General features: G+C 47.2%; 1 protein-coding gene across 1 annotated transcript in view; it reads left to right on the top strand.

Moving 5' to 3' along the window:
- Window positions 1-20,913, top strand: part of LOC138638839 (oocyte zinc finger protein XlCOF22-like) — a 247,230-nt gene that overhangs the window by 45,689 nt on the left and 180,628 nt on the right. Inside the window, exon 3 of the mRNA XM_069728497.1 lies at window positions 2,934-3,095. Coding sequence (XP_069584598.1) covers window positions 2,934-3,095 — 162 coding nt within the window. The remainder of the gene's footprint in view (window positions 1-2,933; window positions 3,096-20,913) is intronic.

Consider the following 20,913-nt stretch of genomic DNA (forward strand, 5'->3'; position numbering starts at 1 on the left):
CCCCATTGGTAGGGACAATAAAAAAATTAAGAATTTTTTTTTTTTTTTCACTAAGGTTAGAATAGGGGTAGGGTTAGGGGTAGGGTTAGGGTTAGGGTTAGGGGTAGGGTTAGGGGTAGGGTTAGGGTTAGGGGTAGGGTTAGGGGTAGGGTTAGGGGTAGGGTTAGGGGTAGGGTTAGGGGTAGGGTTAGGGTTAGGGGTAGGGTTAGGGTATTTTCAGCCATTTTAGCCCTAAAAAGCTTCCTAGGAAACACACAGTCTCTGCATAGAAAACTGCATAAAAAAAGGATAAAAAAACGCATCAAAAAACGCATCAAAAAAGGACCAAAAAAGGACCAAAAAAAGGACCTGCGTTTTCTGCCAAGAGCTGCAGTTTTTTAAAAAAACTGTCCTGAAAAAAAAAGGATGGAAATCCTGAACGTGTGAACATACCCTAAGGGCATCTCTAAGCTGGTCAAACTTTGCCTTCCTAAAGTTCAGTGTTTTTGTGACTCCCTGACAAGTCCCCCTAGTGAAAGACAGGTGAAACTGCACAATATTGTGGTCGCTATTTCCTAGATGCCCAACCACCTGCAGATTTGTTATTCTGTCAGGTCTATTAGATAGTATTAGGTCTAAAAGTGCTGCTCCTCTGGTTGGATTCTGCACCAATTGTGAAAGATAATTTTTCTTGGTTATTAGCAGAAACCTGTTGCCTTTATGGGTTTCACAGGTTTCTGTTTCCCAGTTAATATCCGGGTAGTTAAAGTCCCCCATAACCAGGACCTCATTATGGGTTGCAGCTTCATCTATCTGCTTTAGAAGTAGACTTTCCATGGTTTCTGTTATATTTGGGGGTTTGTAACAGACCCCAATGAGAATTTTGTTACCATTTTTCCCTCCATGAATTTCGACCCATATGGACTCGACATCCTCATTTCCTTCGCTAATATCCTCCCTTAAAGTGGACTTTAGACAAGACTTTACATAGAGACAAACCCCTCCTCCTCTCCGATTTTTACGATCCTTTCTAAACAGACTGTAACCCTGTAAGTTAACTGCCCAGTCATAGCTTTCATCTAACCATGTCTCGGTTATTCCCACTATGTCAAAGTTACCTGTAGATATTTCTGCTTCTAGTTCTTCCATCTTGTTTGTCAGGCTTCTGGCGTTTGCGAGCATGCAGTTTAGAGGATTTTGTTTTGTTCCAATCTTCTCGCTGTGGATTGTTTTAGAAATGTTCTTACCTCCCTTCTGAGTATGTTTTCCTGGGTCTTCTTTGTTCAAGTCTAATGTTTTTCTATACACACTATACACTGCAATCACCGTATCACCTATATATTGTATTGTGGCCATATTTTTTTGTTTATAATTATTCTTTATGAAACCGTGTGATCAGCAGTGCTAAATGGGTGTGCAAAACCAAAAAAGAAAAAGTAGGAAGCAGATGTCAAAAATATCAAAACATATTTATTACATAAATGCACAAAAAAGAAAAAGAAAAAGTTTCTACATATATAACATATATCATAGTAAACAATATATACTGTCCTCAGCAAGATACACATGCAATATAGAACTGTTTGTACACGGCCATGCAAAGCACCCTTGCTAAATCTCCAGAAATAGTATAAAGGAGAGCACAGGAAAAAATCAAAAACTAGTAACTGACTCTGTACATTAATGACAAAGGGTCATATATAATAGGCAAAAAGAGACTGAATGTCCGGGATATGCCGTAATGGCTGCCACCAGACTAGTTTTGTATAAAGACCCATGTAACCGATGTATACACTCCCCCGGAAGAAGCTATACGCGAAACGTGCGTTGGGGCTCACAGGACTGCACGTACAGGTCATGTATCGCACCCTTTTTTCCTTTTGATGTGCTGTATGCTATGTGGATAATTGCCCTTTTAGCACAGGCAGGCTCTGGCAGATGAAACTTCTTATGGCTACTATACTAGGCACTGTTTGCACTTTATTAGGATAGCTGTCACTACGTTACATGGGTCTTTATACAAAACTGGTCTGGTGGCAGCCATTACGGCATATCCCGGACATTCAGTCTCTTTTTGCCTATTATATATGACCCTTTGTCATTAATGTACAGAGTCAGTTACTAGTTTTTGATTTTTTCCTGTGCTCTCCTTTATACTATTTCTGGAGATTTAGCAAGGGTGCTTTGCATGGCCGTGTACAAACAGTTCTATATTGCATGTGTATCTTGCTGAGGACAGTATATATTGTTTACTATGATATATGTTATATATGTAGAAACTTTTTCTTTTTCTTTTTTGTGCATTTATGTAATAAATATGTTTTGATATTTTTGACATCTGCTTCCTACTTTTTCTTTTTTGGTTTTGCTTGTGATTATGGGAAGAGTCAATTAAACAGGCCTGGTTTTGAAATATATGAAATCCTAAATGGGTGTGGTTGGGACGTGGATATGGGTGTGACTAGTTATGAATGGGTGTGGTCAGAGGCGTGGCCAAAAATGTATCCCTCTTTCCCATCTTCAAAAGTTGGGAGGTATGCTATATGCACTGCAGTTAGTCCTCAGAGGGACTGTTGGGTTAGATGGATTTGTGCATTCAGTATGCTATTCCTACCCTAATGTCTCCACCTCCAAACCTTCCCCAGCTCAGCAGCCCCTCTCCATACACTGCCTGATTCCAGTGCCAGGTCTGATGTAGACCTGATGACGGTCAGCTAATCAATGGAATGCCACAACCAACATGGCCGCGGCATTACAGTGTGTGGCAGACAATCCCTGCATGATGACTGGCGCTTTAAAGAGCTCGTAACATGCAGGGCGGGATCCGAACTCCGAGCGCTTCCAGGCAGGTCCGCCACCACCAGTGCGGAGTATTATTACCAGCAGGTTACTGTGAATAACACAGATAACGACGGGAGGAAATATTGTATCTAAGAGTCTCTCTTCATACACAGGATTACACCGTAGTGAGAAAGAAATCCAGTGACCGAGCGATTCCCATCATCCATCTCCACGAATCAGAAAGAAGCGGCAACACCGGATCCCCGCACTCCACCATCCCTGAGAAGGAGATCCTAGAACTCACCGACAAGATCACCGAGCTGCTGACCGGAGAGGTGACTGCTGGGAGATTATACAGTGTACACTGGAGGATTCTGGGTGATGAGAGGAGACTGCTGGGAGATTATACAGTGTACACTGGAGGATTCTGGGTGATGAGAGGAGACTGCTGGGAGATTATACAGTGTACACTGGAGGATTCTGGGTGATGAGAGGTGACTGCTGGGAGATTATACAGTGTACACTGGAGGATTCTGGGTGATGAGAGGTGACTGCTGGGAGATTATACAGTGTACACTGGAGGATTCTGGGTGATGAGAGGAGACTGCTGGGAGATTATACAGTGTACACTGGAGGATTCTGGGTGATGAGCAGACTGCTGGGAGATTATACAGTGTACACTGGAGGATTCTGGGTGATGGGAGGTGACTGCTGGGAGATTATATAGTATACACTGGAGGATTCTGGGTGATGAGAGGTGACTGCTGGGAGATTATACAGTATACACTGGAGGATTCTGGGTGATGGGAGGAGACTGCTGGGAGATTATACAGTATACACTGGAGGATTCTGGGTGATGAGAGGAGACTGCTGGGAGATTATACAGTGTACACTGGAGGATTCTGGGTGATGAGAGGAGACTGCTGTGAGATTATACAGTGTACACTGGAGGATTCTGGGTGATGAGAGGAGACTGCTGGGAGATTATACAGTATACACTGGAGGATTCTGGGTGATGAGAGGAGACTGCTGGGAGATTATACAGTGTACACTGGAGGATTCTGGGTGATGAGAGGAGACTGCTGGGAGATTATACAGTGTACACTGGAGGATTCTGGGTGATGAGGAGACTGCTGGGAGATTATACAGTATACACTGGAGGATTCTGGGTGATGAGAGGAGACTGCTGTGAGATTATACAGTATACACTGGAGGATTCTGGGTGAAGAGAGGAGACTGCTGGGAGATTGTACAGTGTACACTGGAGGATTCTGGGTGATGAGAGGAGACTGCTGGGAGATTATACAGTGTACACTGGAGGATTCTGGGTGATGAGAGGAGACTGCTGGGAGATTATACAGTATACACTGGAGGATTCTGGGTGATGAGAGGAGACTGCTGGGAGATTATACAGTATACACTGGAGGATTCTGGGTGATGAGAGGAGACTGCTGGGAGATTATACAGTATACACTGGAGGATTCTGGGTGATGGAGGAGACTGCTGGGAGATTATACAGTATACACTGGAGGATTCTGGGTGATGAGAGGTGACTGCTTGGAGATTATACAGTATACACTGGAGGATTCTGGGTGATGGAGGAGACTGCTGGGAGATTATACAGTATACACTGGAGGATTCTGGGTGATGAGAGGTGACTGCTGGGAGATTATACAGTGTACACTGGAGGATTCTGGGAGATGAGAGGAGACTGCTGGGAGATTATACAGTGTACACTGGAGGATTCTGGGTGATGAGACTGCTGGGAGATTATACAGTGTACACTGGAGGATTCTGGGTAATGAGAGGAGACTGCTGGGAGATTATACAGTGTACACTGGAGGATTCTGGGTGATAGGAGGAGACTGCTGCGAGATTATACAGTATACACTGGAGGATTCTGGGTGATGAGAGGAGACTGCTGGGAGATTGTACAGTATACACTGGAGGATTCTGGGTGATGAGAGGAGACTGCTGGGAGATTATACAGTGTACACTGGAGGATTCTGGGTGAGGAGAGGAGGCTGCTGGGAGATTATACAGTGTACACTGGAGGATTCTGGGTGAGGAGAGGAGACTGCTGGGAGATTATACAGTGTACACTGGAGGATTCTGGGTGATGAGAGGAGACTGCTGGGAGATTATACAGTGTACACTGGAGGATTCTGGGTGATGAGAGGAGACTGCTGGGAGATTATACAGTGTACACTGGAGGATTCTGGGTGATGAGAGGAGACTGCTGGGAGATTATACAGTATACACTGGAGGATTCTGGGTGATGAGAGGAGACTGCTGGGAGATTATACAGTGTACACTGGAGGATTCTGGGTGATGAGAGGAGACTGCTGGGAGATTATACAGTATACACTGGAGGATTCTGGGTGATGAGAGGAGACTGCTGGGAGATTATACAGTGTACACTGGAGGATTCTGGGTGATGAGAGGAGACTGCTGGGAGATTGTACAGTGTACACTGGAGGATTCTGGGTGATGAGAGGAGACTGCTGGGAGATTATACAGTGTACACTGGAGGATTCTGGGTGATGAGAGGAGACTGCTGGGAGATTATACAGTGTACACTGGAGGATTCTGGGTGATGAGCGGAGACTGCTGGGAGATTATACAGTGTACACTGGAGGATTCTGGGTGATGAGAGGAGACTGCTGGGAGATTATACAGTGTACACTGGAGGATTCTGGGTGATGAGAGGAGACTGCTGGGAGATTATACAGTGTACACTGGAGGATTCTGGGTGATGAGAGGTGACTGCTGGGAGATTATACAGTATACACTGGAGGATTCTGGGTGATGAGAGGTGACTGCTGGGAGATTATACAGTATACACTGGAGGATTCTGGGTGAGGAGAGGAGACTGCTGGGAGATTATACAGTGTACACTGGAGGATTCTGGGTGATGAGAGGAGACTGCTGGGAGATTATACAGTGTACACTGGAGGATTCTGGGTGATGGGAGGAGACTACTGGGAGATTATACAGTGTACACTGGAGGATTCTGGGTGATGAGAGGAGACTGCTGGGAGATTATACAGTGTACACTGGAGGATTCTGGGTGATGAGAGGAGACTACTGGGAGATTATACAGTGTACACTGGAGGATTCTGGGTGATGAGAGGTGACTGCTGGGAGATTATACAGTATACACTGGAGGATTCTGGGTGATGAGAGGAGACTGCTGGGAGATTATACAGTATACACTGGAGGATTCTGGGTGATGAGAGGAGACTGCTGGGAGATTATACAGTGTACACTGGAGGATTCTGGGTGATGAGAGGTGACTGCTGGGAGATTATACAGTATACACTGGAGAATTCTGGGTGAGGAGAGGAGACTGCTGGGAGATTATACAGTATACACTGGAGGATTCTGGGTGATTGGAGGAGACTGCTGCGAGATTATACAGTATACACTGGAGGATTCTGGGTGATGAGAGGAGACTGCTGGGAGATTATACAGTGTACACTGGAGGATTCTGGGTGATGGGAGGAGACTGCTGGGAGATTATACAGTATACACTGGAGGATTCTGGGTGATGAGAGGAGACTGCTGGGAGATTATACAGTATACACTGGAGGATTCTGGGTGATGAGAGGAGACTGCTGGGAGATTATACAGTGTACACTGGAGGATTCTGGGTGATGGGAGGAGACTACTGGGAGATTATACAGTATACACTGGAGGATTCTGGGTGATGGGAGGAGACTGCTGGGAGATTATACAGTGTACACTGGAGGATTCTGGGTGATGAGAGGAGACTGCTGGGAGATTATACAGTGTACACTGGAGGATTCTGGGTGATGAGAGGAGACTACTGGGAGATTATACAGTGTACACTGGAGGATTCTGGGTGATGAGAGGTGACTGCTGGGAGATTATACAGTATACACTGGATGATTCTGGGTGATGGGAGGAGACTACTGGGAGATTATACAGTGTACACTGGAGGATTCTGGGTGATGAGAGGAGACTGCTGGGAGATTATACAGTATACACTGGAGGATTCTGGGTGATGGGAGGAGACTGCTGGGAGATTATACAGTATACACTGGAGGATTCTGGGTGATGAGCGGAGACTGCTGGGAGATTATACAGTGTACACTGGAGGATTCTGGGTGATGAGCGGAGACTGCTGCGAGATTATACAGTATACACTGGAGGATTCTGGGTGATGAGAGGTGACTGCTGGGAGATTATACAGTATACACTGGAGGATTCTGGGTGATGAGAGGAGACTGCTGGGAGATTATACAGTATACACTGGAGGATTCTGGGTGATGAGAGGAGACTGCTGGGAGATTATACAGTATACACTGGAGGATTCTGGGTGATGAGAGGAGACTGCTGGGAGATTATACAGTATACACTGGAGGATTCTGGGTGATGGGAGGAGACTGCTGGGAGATTATACAGTATACACTGGAGGATTCTGGGTGATGAGAGGAGACTGCTGGGAGATTATACAGTGTACACTGGAGGATTCTGGGTGATGGGTGGAGACTGCTGGGAGATTATACAGTGTACACTGGAGGATTCTGGGTGATGAGAGGAGACTGCTGGGAGATTATACAGTATACACTGGAGGATTCTGGGTGATGAGAGGAGACTGCTGGGAGATTATACAGTGTACACTGGAGGATTCTGGGTGATGAGAGGAGACTGCTGGGAGATTATACAGTGTACACTGGAGGATTCTGGGTGATTGGAGGAGACTGCTGGGAGATTATACAGTATACACTGGAGGATTCTGGGTGATGAGAGGAGACTGCTGGGAGATTATACAGTGTACACTGGAGGATTCTGGGTGATGAGAGGAGACTGCTGGGAGATTATACAGTATATACTGGAGGATTCTGGGTGATTGGAGGAGACTGTGGGAGATTATACAGTATATACTGGAGGATTCTGGGTGATGAGAGGAGACTGCTGGGAGATTATACAGTATACACTGGAGGATTCTGGGTGATGAGAGGAGACTGCTGGGAGATTATACAGTGTACACTGGAGGATTCTGGGTGATTGGAGGAGACTGCTGGGAGATTATACAGTGTACACTGGAGGATTCTGGGTGATGAGAGGAGACTGCTGGGAGATTATACAGTGTACACTGGAGGATTCTGGGTGATGAGAGGAGACTGCTGGGAGATTATACAGTGTACACTGGAGGATTCTGGGTGATGAGAGGAGACTGCTGGGAGATTATACAGTATATACTAGAGGATTCTGGGTGATTGGAGGAGACTGCTGGGAGATTATACAGTATACACTGGAGGATTCTGGGTGATGAGAGGAGACTGCTGGGAGATTATACAGTATACACTGGAGGATTCTGGGTGATGAGAGGAGACTGCTGGGAGATTATACAGTGTACACTGGAGGATTCTGGGTGATGAGAGGAGACTGCTGGGAGATTATACAGTATATACTGGAGGATTCTGGGTGATGAGAGGAGACTGCTGGGAGATTATACAGTGTACACTGGAGGATTCTGGGTGATGAGAGGAGACTGCTGGGAGATTATACAGTATATACTGGAGGATTCTGGGTGATGAGAGGAGACTGCTGGGAGATTATACAGTGTACACTGGAGGATTCTGGGTGATTGGAGGAGACTGCTGGGAGATTATACAGTATACACTGGAGGATTCTGGGTGATGAGAGGAGACTGCTGGGAGATTATACAGTGTACACTGGAGGATTCTGGGTGATGAGAGGAGACTGCTGGGAGATTATACAGTGTACACTGGAGGATTCTGGGTGATGAGAGGAGACTGCTGGGAGATTATACAGTGTACACTGGAGGATTCTGGGTGATGAGAGGAGACTGCTGGGAGATTATACAGTGTACACTGGAGGATTCTGGGTGATGAGAGGTGACTGCTGGGAGATTATACAGTATACACTGGAGGATTCTGGGTGATGAGAGGTGACTGCTGGGAGATTATACAGTATACACTGGAGGATTCTGGGTGATGAGAGGTGACTGCTGGGAGATTATACAGTGTACACTGGAGGATTCTGGGTGATGAGAGGTGACTGCTGGGAGATTATACAGTGTACACTGGAGGATTCTGGGTGATGAGAGGTGACTGCTGGGAGATTGTACAGTATACACTGGAGGATTCTGGGTGATGAGAGGTGACTGCTGGGAGATTATACAGTGTACACTGGAGGATTCTGGGTGATGAGAGGAGACTGCTGGGAGATTATACAGTGTACACTGGAGGATTCTGGGTGATGAGAGGAGACTGCTGGGAGATTATACAGTATACACTGGAGGATTCTGGGTGATGAGAGGAGACTGCTGGGAGATTATACAGTGTACACTGGAGGATTCTGGGTGATGGGAGGAGACTACTGGGAGATTATACAGTGTACACTGGAGGATTCTGGGTGATGAGAGGAGACTGCTGGGAGATTATACAGTGTACACTGGAGGATTCTGGGTGATGAGAGGAGACTGCTGGGAGATTATACAGTGTACACTGGAGGATTCTGGGTGATGAGAGGTGACTGCTGGGAGATTATACAGTATACACTGGAGGATTCTGGGTGATGAGAGGAGACTGCTGGGAGATTATACAGTATACACTGGAGGATTCTGGGTGATGGGAGGAGACTACTGGGAGATTATACAGTGTACACTGGAGGATTCTGGGTGATGAGAGGTGACTGCTGGGAGATTATACAGTATACACTGGAGGATTCTGGGTGAGGAGAGGAGACTGCTGGGAAATTATACAGTATACACTTGAGGATTCTGGGTGATGAGAGGAGACTGCTGGGAGATTATACAGTGTACACTGGAGGATTCTGGGTGATGGGAGGAGACTGCTGGGAGATTATACAGTGTACACTGGAGGATTCAGGGTGATGAGAGGAGACTGCTGTGAGATTATACAGTGTACACTGGAGGATTCTGGGTGATTGGAGGAGACTGCTGGGAGATTATACAGTGTACCCTGGAGGATTCTGGGTGATGAGAGGAGACTGCTGGGAGATTATACAGTGTACACTGGAGGATTCTGGGTGATTGGAGGAGACTGCTGGGAGATTATACAGTGTACCCTGGAGGATTCTGGGTGATGAGAGGAGACTGCTGGGAGATTATACAGTGTACACTGGAGGATTCTGGGTGATTGGAGGAGACTGCTGGGAGATTATACAGTGTACACTGGAGGATTCTGGGTGATGAGAGGAGACTGCTGCGAGATTATACAGTGTACACTGGAGGATTCTGGGTGATGAGAGGAGACTGCTGGGAGATTATACAGTATATACTGGAGGATTCTGGGTGATTGGAGGAGACTGCTGGGAGATTATACAGTATACACTGGAGGATTCTGGGTGATGAGAGGAGACTGCTGGGAGATTATACAGTATACACTGGAGGATTCTGGGTGATGAGAGGAGACTGCTGGGAGATTATACAGTGTACACTGGAGGATTCTGGGTGATGAGAGGAGACTGCTGGGAGATTATACAGTATACACTGGAGGATTCTGGGTGATGAGAGGAGACTGCTGGGAGATTATACAGTATACACTGGAGGATTCTGGGTGATGAGAGGTGACTGCTGGGAGATTATACAGTGTACACTGGAGGATTCTGGGTGATTGGAGGAGACTGCTGGGAGATTATACAGTATACACTGGAGGATTCTGGGTGATGAGAGGAGACTGCTGGGAGATTATACAGTGTACACTGGAGGATTCTGGGTGATGAGAGGTGACTGCTGGGAGATTATACAGTATACACTGGAGATTTCTGGGTGATGAGAGGAGACTGCTGGGAGATTATACAGTGTACACTGGAGGATTCTGGGTGATGAGAGGAGACTGCTGGGAGATTATACAGTGTACACTGGAGGATTCTGGGTGATGAGAGGAGACTGCTGGGAGATTATACAGTATACACTGGGGGATTCTGGGTGATGAGAGGAGACTGCTGGGAGATTATACAGTATACACTGGAGGATTCTGGGTGATGGGAGGAGACTGCTGGGAGATTATACAGTATACACTGGAGGATTCTGGGTGATGAGGAGACTGCTGGGAGATTATACAGTGTACACTGGAGGATTCTAGGTGATGAGAGGTGACTGCTGGGAGATTATACAGTGTACACTGGAGGATTCTGGGTGATGAGAGGAGACTGCTGGGAGATTATACAGTATACACTGGAGGATTCTGGGTGATGAGAGGAGACTGCTGGGAGATTATACAGTGTACACTGGAGGATTCTGGGTGATGAGAGGAGACTGCTGGGAGATTATACAGTGTACACTGGAGGATTCTGGGTGATGAGGAGACTGCTGGGAGATTATACAGTATACACTGGAGAATTCTGGGTGATGAGAGGAGAGGAGAGGAGACTGCTGGGAGATTATACAGTATAAACTGGAGGATTCTGGGTGATGAGAGGCGGCTGCTGGGAGATTATACAGTATACACTGGAGGATTCTGGGTGATGAGAGGAGACTGCTGGGAGATTATACAGTGTACACTGGAGGATTCTGGGTGATGAGAGGAGACTGCTGGGAGATTATACAGTATACACTGGAGGATTCTGGGTGATGTGAGGAGACTGCTGGGAGATTATACAGTATACACTGGAGGATTCTGGGTGATGAGAGGAGACTGCTGGGAGATTATACAGTATACACTGGAGGATTCTGGGTGATGAGAGGAGACTGCTGGGAGATTATACAGTATACACTGGAGGATTCTGGGTGATGAGAGGAGACTGCTGGGAGATTATACAGTGTACACTGGAGGATTCTGGGTGATGAGAGGAGACTGCTGGGAGATTATACAGTATACACTGGAGGATTCTGGGTGATGAGAGGAGACTGCTGGGAGATTATACAGTATACACTGGAGGATTCTGGGTGATGAGAGGTGACTGCTGGGAGATTATACAGTGTACACTGGAGGATTCTGGGTGATGAGAGGAGACTGCTGGGATATTATACAGTATACACTGGAGGATTCTGGGTGATGAGAGGAGACTGCTGGGAGATTATACAGTATACACTGGAGGATTCTGAGTGATGAGAGGAGACTGCTGGGAGATTATACAGTATACACTGGAGGATTCTGGGTGATGAGAGGAGACTCCTGGGAGATTGTACAGTATACACTGGAGGATTCTGGGTGATGAGAGGAGACTGCTGGGAGATTGTACAGTATACACTGGAGGATTCTGGGTGATGAGAGGTGACTGCTGGGAGATTATACAGTATACACTGTAGGATTCTGGGTGATGAGAGGAGACTGCTGGGAGATCATACAGTATACACTGGAGGATTCTGGGTGATGAGAGGAGACTGCTGGGAGATTATACAGTATACACTGGAGGATTCTGGGTGATGAGAGGAGACTGCTGGGAGATTATACAGTATACACTGGAGGATTCTGGGTGATGAGAGGAGACTGCTGGGAGATTATACAGTATATACTGGAGGATTCTGGGTGATTGGAGGAGACTGCTGGGAGATTATACAGTATACACTGGAGGATTCTGGGTGATGAGAGGTGACTGCTGGGAGATTATACAGTATACACTGGAGGATTCTGGGTGATGAGAGGAGACTGCTGGGAGATTATACAGTATACACTGGAGGATTCTGGGTGATGAGAGGAGACTGCTGGGAGATTATACAGTATACACTGGAGGATTCTGGGTGATGAGAGGAGACTGCTGGGAGATTATACAGTATACACTGGAGGATTCTGGGTGATGAGAGGAGACTCCTGGGAGATTGTACAGTATACACTGGAGGATTCTGGGTGATGAGAGGAGACTGCTGGGAGATTGTACAGTATACACTGGAGGATTCTGGGTGATGAGAGGTGACTGCTGGGAGATTATACAGTGTACACTGGATGATTCTGGGTGATGAGAGGTGACTGCTGGGAGATTATACAGTGTACACTGGGGGATTCTGGGTGATGAGAGGAGACTGCTGGGAGATTATACAGTGTACACTGGAGGATTCTGGGTGATGAGAGGAGACTGCTGGGAGATTATACAGTGTACACTGGAGGATTCTGGGTGATGAGAGGTGACTGCTGGGAGATTATACAGTATACACTGGAGGATTCTGGGTGATGAGAGGAGACTGCTGGGAGATTATACGGTATACACTGGAGGATTCTGGGTGATGAGAGGAGACTGCTGGGAGATTATACAGTATACACTGGAGGATTCTGGGTGATGAGAGGAGACTGCTGGGAGATTATACAGTATACACTGGAGGATTCTGGGTGATGAGAGGAGACTGCTGGGAGATTATACGGTATACACTGGAGGATTCTGGGTGATGAGAGGTGACTGCTGGGAGATTATACAGTGTACCCTGGAGGATTCTGGGTGATGGGAGGAGACTGCTGGGAGATTATACAGTATACACTGGAGGATTCTGGGTGATGAGAGGAGACTGCTGGGAGATTATACAGTGTACACTGGAGGATTCTGGGTGATGAGCAGACTGCTGGGAGATTATACAGTATACACTGGAGGATTCTGGGTGATGAGAGGAGACTGCTGTGAGATTATACAGTATACACTGGAGGATTCTGGGTGAAGAGAGGAGACTGCTGGGAGATTGTACAGTGTACACTGGAGGATTCTGGGTGATGAGAGGTGACTGCTGGGAGATTATACAGTATACACTGGAGGATTCTGGGTGATGGGAGGAGACTGCTGGGAGATTATACAGTATACACTGGAGGATTCTGGGTGATGAGAGGAGACTGCTGGGAGATTATACAGTGTACACTGGAGGATTCTGGGTGATGAGAGGAGACTGCTGTGAGATTATACAGTGTACACTGGAGGATTCTGGGTGATGAGAGGAGACTGCTGGGAGATTATACAGTATACACTGGAGGATTCTGGGTGATGAGAGGAGACTGCTGGGAGATTATACAGTGTACACTGGAGGATTCTGGGTGATGAGAGGAGACTGCTGGGAGATTATACAGTGTACACTGGAGGATTCTGGGTGATGAGGAGACTGCTGGGAGATTATACAGTATACACTGGAGGATTCTGGGTGATGAGAGGAGACTGCTGTGAGATTATACAGTATACACTGGAGGATTCTGGGTGAAGAGAGGAGACTGCTGGGAGATTGTACAGTGTACACTGGAGGATTCTGGGTGATGAGAGGAGACTGCTGGGAGATTATACAGTGTACACTGGAGGATTCTGGGTGATGAGAGGAGACTGCTGGGAGATTATACAGTATACACTGGAGGATTCTGGGTGATGAGAGGAGACTGCTGGGAGATTATACAGTATACACTGGAGGATTCTGGGTGATGAGAGGAGACTGCTGGGAGATTATACAGTATACACTGGAGGATTCTGGGTGATGGAGGAGACTGCTGGGAGATTATACAGTATACACTGGAGGATTCTGGGTGATGAGAGGTGACTGCTTGGAGATTATACAGTATACACTGGAGGATTCTGGGTGATGGAGGAGACTGCTGGGAGATTATACAGTATACACTGGAGGATTCTGGGTGATGAGAGGTGACTGCTGGGAGATTATACAGTGTACACTGGAGGATTCTGGGAGATGAGAGGAGACTGCTGGGAGATTATACAGTGTACACTGGAGGATTCTGGGTGATGAGACTGCTGGGAGATTATACAGTGTACACTGGAGGATTCTGGGTAATGAGAGGAGACTGCTGGGAGATTATACAGTATACACTGGAGGATTCTGGGTGATAGGAGGAGACTGCTGCGAGATTATACAGTATACACTGGAGGATTCTGGGTGATGAGAGGAGACTGCTGGGAGATTGTACAGTATACACTGGAGGATTCTGGGTGATGAGAGGAGACTGCTGGGAGATTATACAGTGTACACTGGAGGATTCTGGGTGAGGAGAGGAGGCTGCTGGGAGATTATACAGTGTACACTGGAGGATTCTGGGTGAGGAGAGGAGACTGCTGGGAGATTATACAGTGTACACTGGAGGATTCTGGGTGATGAGAGGAGACTGCTGGGAGATTATACAGTGTACACTGGAGGATTCTGGGTGATGAGAGGAGACTGCTGGGAGATTATACAGTATACACTGGAGGATTCTGGGTGATGAGAGGAGACTGCTGGGAGATTATACAGTGTACACTGGAGGATTCTGGGTGATGAGAGGAGACTGCTGGGAGATTATACAGTATACACTGGAGGATTCTGGGTGATGAGAGGAGACTGCTGGGAGATTATACAGTGTACACTGGAGGATTCTGGGTGATGAGAGGAGACTGCTGGGAGATTGTACAGTGTACACTGGAGGATTCTGGGTGATGAGAGGAGACTGCTGGGAGATTATACAGTGTACACTGGAGGATTCTGGGTGATGAGAGGAGACTGCTGGGAGATTATACAGTGTACACTGGAGGATTCTGGGTGATGAGCGGAGACTGCTGGGAGATTATACAGTGTACACTGGAGGATTCTGGGTGATGAGAGGAGACTGCTGGGAGATTATACAGTGTACACTGGAGGATTCTGGGTGATGAGAGGAGACTGCTGGGAGATTATACAGTGTACACTGGAGGATTCTGGGTGATGAGAGGTGACTGCTGGGAGATTATACAGTATACACTGGAGGATTCTGGGTGATGAGAGGTGACTGCTGGGAGATTATACAGTATACACTGGAGGATTCTGGGTGAGGAGAGGAGACTGCTGGGAGATTATACAGTGTACACTGGAGGATTCTGGGTGATGAGAGGAGACTGCTGGGAGATTATACAGTGTACACTGGAGGATTCTGGGTGATGGGAGGAGACTACTGGGAGATTATACAGTGTACACTGGAGGATTCTGGGTGATGAGAGGAGACTGCTGGGAGATTATACAGTGTACACTGGAGGATTCTGGGTGATGAGAGGAGACTACTGGGAGATTATACAGTGTACACTGGAGGATTCTGGGTGATGAGAGGTGACTGCTGGGAGATTATACAGTATACACTGGAGGATTCTGGGTGATGAGAGGAGACTGCTGGGAGATTATACAGTATACACTGGAGGATTCTGGGTGATGAGAGGAGACTGCTGGGAGATTATACAGTGTACACTGGAGGATTCTGGGTGATGAGAGGTGACTGCTGGGAGATTATACAGTATACACTGGAGAATTCTGGGTGAGGAGAGGAGACTGCTGGGAGATTATACAGTATACACTGGAGGATTCTGGGTGATTGGAGGAGACTGCTGCGAGATTATACAGTATACACTGGAGGATTCTGGGTGATGAGAGGAGACTGCTGGGAGATTATACAGTGTACACTGGAGGATTCTGGGTGATGGGAGGAGACTGCTGGGAGATTATACAGTATACACTGGAGGATTCTGGGTGATGAGAGGAGACTGCTGGGAGATTATACAGTATACACTGGAGGATTCTGGGTGATGAGAGGAGACTGCTGGGAGATTATACAGTGTACACTGGAGGATTCTGGGTGATGGGAGGAGACTACTGGGAGATTATACAGTATACACTGGAGGATTCTGGGTGATGGGAGGAGACTGCTGGGAGATTATACAGTGTACACTGGAGGATTCTGGGTGATGAGAGGAGACTGCTGGGAGATTATACAGTGTACACTGGAGGATTCTGGGTGATGAGAGGAGACTACTGGGAGATTATACAGTGTACACTGGAGGATTCTGGGTGATGAGAGGTGACTGCTGGGAGATTATACAGTATACACTGGATGATTCTGGGTGATGGGAGGAGACTACTGGGAGATTATACAGTGTACACTGGAGGATTCTGGGTGATGAGAGGAGACTGCTGGGAGATTATACAGTATACACTGGAGGATTCTGGGTGATGAGAGGAGACTGCTGGGAGATTATACAGTATACACTGGAGGATTCTGGGTGATGAGAGGAGACTGCTGGGAGATTATACAGTATACACTGGAGGATTCTGGGTGATGAGAGGAGACTGCTGGGAGATTATACAGTATACACTGGAGGATTCTGGGTGATGAGAGGAGACTGCTGGGAGATTATACAGTGTACACTGGAGGATTCTGGGTGATGAGAGGAGACTGCTGGGAGATTATACAGTATACACTGGAGGATTCTGGGTGATGAGAGGAGACTGCTGGGAGATTATACAGTGTACACTGGAGGATTCTGGGTGATGAGAGGAGACTGCTGGGAGATTATACAGTGTACACTGGAGGATTCTGGGTGATGAGAGGAGACTGCTGGGAGATTATACAGTGTACACTGGAGGATTCTGGGTGATGGGAGGTGACTGCTGGGAGATTATACAGTATACACTGGAGGATTCTGGGTGATGAGAGGAGACTGCTGGGAGATTATACAGTATACACTGGAGGATTCTGGGTGATGAGAGGAGACTGCTGGGAGATTATACAGTATACACTGGAGGATTCTGGGTGATGAGAGGAGACTGCTGGGAGATTATACAGTGTACACTGGAGGATTCTGGGTGATGAGAGGAGACTGCTGGGAGATTATACAGTGTACACTGGAGGATTCTGGGTGATGAGAGGAGACTGCTGGGAGATTATACAGTATACACTGGAGGATTCTGGGTGATGGGAGGAGACTGCTGGGAGATTATACAGTATACACTGGAGGATTCTGGGTGATGAGCGGAGACTGCTGGGAGATTATACAGTATACACTGGAGGATTCTGGGTGATGAGAGGAGACTGCTGGGAGATTATACAGTATACACTGGAGGATTCTGGGTGATTGGAGGAGACTGCTGCGAGATTATACAGTATACACTGGAGGATTCTGGGTGATGAGAGGTGACTGCTGGGAGATTATACAGTATACACTGGAGGATTCTGGGTGATGAGAGGAGACTGCTGGGAGATTATACAGTATACACTGGAGGATTCTGGGTGATGAGGAGACTGCTGGGAGATTATACAGTATACACTGGAGGATTCTGGGTGATGAGAGGAGACTGCTGGGAGATTATACAGTATACACTGGAGGATTCTGGGTGATGAGAGGAGACTGCTGGGAGATTATACAGTATACACTGGAGGATTCTGGGTGATGGGAGGAGACTGCTGGGAGATTATACAGTATACACTGGAGGATTCTGGGTGATGAGAGGAGACTGCTGGGAGATTATACAGTGTACACTGGAGGATTCTGGGTGATGGGTGGAGACTGCTGGGAGATTATACAGTGTACACTGGAGGATTCTGGGTGATGAGAGGAGACTGCTGGGAGATTATACAGTATACACTGGAGGATTCTGGGTGATGAGAGGAGACTGCTGGGAGATTATACAGTGTACACTGGAGGATTCTGGGTGATGGGAGGAGACTGCTGGGAGATTATACAGTGTACACTGGAGGATTCTGGGTGATGGGAGGAGACTACTGGGAGATTATACAGTGTACACTGGAGGATTCTGGGTGATGAGAGGAGACTGCTGGGAGATTATACAGTGTACACTGGAGGATTCTGGGTGATGAGAGGAGACTGCTGGGAGATTATACAGTGTACACTGGAGGATTCTGGGTGATGAGAGGTGACTGCTGGGAGATTATACAGTATACACTGGAGGATTCTGGGTGATGAGAGGAGACTGCTGGGAGATTATACAGTATACACTGGAGGATTCTGGGTGATGGGAGGAGACTACTGGGAGATTATACAGTGTACACTGGAGGATTCTGGGTGATGAGAGGTGACTGCTGGGAGATTATACAGTATACACTGGAGGATTCTGGGTGAGGAGAGGAGACTGCTGGGAAATTATACAGTATACACTTGAGGATTCTGGGTGATGAGAGGAGACTGCTGGGAGATTATACAGTGTACACTGGAGGATTCTGGGTGATGGGAGGAGACTGCTGGGAGATTATACAGTGTACACTGGAGGATTCAGGGTGATTGGAGGAGACTGCTGTGAGATTATACAGTGTACACTGGAGGATTCTGGGTGATTGGAGGAGACTGCTGGGAGATTATACAGTGTACCCTGGAGGATTCTGGGTGATGAGAGGAGACTGCTGGGAGATTATACAGTGTACACTGGAGGATTCTGGGTGATTGGAGGAGACTGCTGGGAGATTATACAGTGTACCCTGGAGGATTCTGGGTGATGAGAGGAGACTGCTGGGAGATTATACAGTGTACACTGGAGGATTCTGGGTGATTGGAGGAGACTGCTGGGAGATTATACAGTGTACACTGGAGGATTCTGGGTGATGAGAGGAGACTGCTGCGAGATTATACAGTGTACACTGGAGGATTCTGGGTGATGAGAGGAGACTGCTGGGAGATTATACAGTATATACTGGAGGATTCTGGGTGATTGGAGGAGACTGCTGGGAGATTATACAGTATACACTGGAGGATTCTGGGTGATGAGAGGAGACTGCTGGGAGATTATACAGTATACACTGGAGGATTCTGGGTGATGAGAGGAGACTGCTGGGAGATTATACAGTGTACACTGGAGGATTCTGGGTGATGAGAGGAGACTGCTGGGAGATTATACAGTATACACTGGAGGATTCTGGGTGATGAGAGGAGACTGCTGGGAGATTATACAGTGTACACTGGAGGATTCTGGGTGATGAGAGGTGACTGCTGGGAGATTATACAGTGTACACTGGAGGATTCTGGGTGATTGGAGGAGACTGCTGGGAGATTATACAGTATACACTGGAGGATTCTGGGTGATGAGAGGAGACTGCTGGGAGATTATACAGTGTACACTGGAGGATTCTGGGTGATGAGAGGTGACTGCTGGGAGATTATACAGTATACACTGGAGGATTCTGGGTGATGAGAGGAGACTGCTGGGAGATTATACAGTGTACACTGGAGGATTCTGGGTGATGAGAGGAGACTGCTGGGAGATTATACAGTGTACACTGGAGGATTCTGGGTGATGAGAGGAGACTGCTGGGAGATTATACAGTATACACTGGGGGATTCTGGGTGATGAGAGGAGACTGCTGGGAGATTATACAGTATACACTGGAGGATTCTGGGTGATGGGAGGAGACTGCTGGGAGATTATACAGTATACACTGGAGGATTCTGGGTGATGAGGAGACTGCTGGGAGATTATACAGTGTACACTGGAGGATTCTAGGTGATGAGAGGTGACTGCTGGGAGATTATACAGTGTACACTGGAGGATTCTGGGTGATGAGAGGAGACTGCTGGGAGATTATACAGTATACACTGGAGGATTCTGGGTGATGAGAGGAGACTGCTGGGAGATTATACAGTGTACACTGGAGGATTCTGGGTGATGAGAGGAGACTGCTGGGAGATTATACAGTGTACACTGGAGGATTCTGGGTGATGAGGAGACTGCTGGGAGATTATACAGTATACACTGGAGAATTCTGGGTGATGAGAGGAGAGGAGAGGAGACTGCTGGGAGATTATACAGTATAAACTGGAGGATTCTGGGTGATGAGAGGCGGCTGCTGGGAGATTATACAGTATACACTGGAGGATTCTGGGTGATGAGAGGAGACTGCTGGGAGATTATACAGTGTACACTGGAGGATTCTGGGTGATGAGAGGAGACTGCTGGGAGATTATACAGTATACACTGGAGGATTCTGGGTGATGTGAGGAGACTGCTGGGAGATTATACAGTATACACTGGAGGATTCTGGGTGATGAGAGGAGACTGCTGGGAGATTATACAGTATACACTGGAGGATTCTGGGTGATGAGAGGAGACTGCTGGGAGATTATACAGTATACACTGGAGGATTCTGGGTGATGAGAGGAGACTGCTGGGAGATTATACAGTGTACACTGGAGGATTCTGGGTGATGAGAGGAGACTGCTGGGAGATTATACAGTATACACTGGAGGATTCTGGGTGATGAGAGGAGACTGCTGGGAGATTATACAGTATACACTGGAGGATTCTGGGTGATGAGAGGTGACTGCTGGGAGATTATACAGTGTACACTGGAGGATTCTGGGTGATGAGAGGAGACTGCTGGGAGATTATACAGTATACACTGGAGGATTCTGGGTGATGAGAGGAGACTGCTGGGAGATTATACAGTATACACTGGAGGATTCTGAGTGATGAGAGGAGACTGCTGGGAGATTATACAG

The sequence above is a fragment of the Ranitomeya imitator genome, chromosome 5 (genome assembly GCF_032444005.1).
Source record: "Ranitomeya imitator isolate aRanImi1 chromosome 5, aRanImi1.pri, whole genome shotgun sequence".
Classification (NCBI taxonomy): domain Eukaryota; kingdom Metazoa; phylum Chordata; class Amphibia; order Anura; family Dendrobatidae; genus Ranitomeya; species Ranitomeya imitator.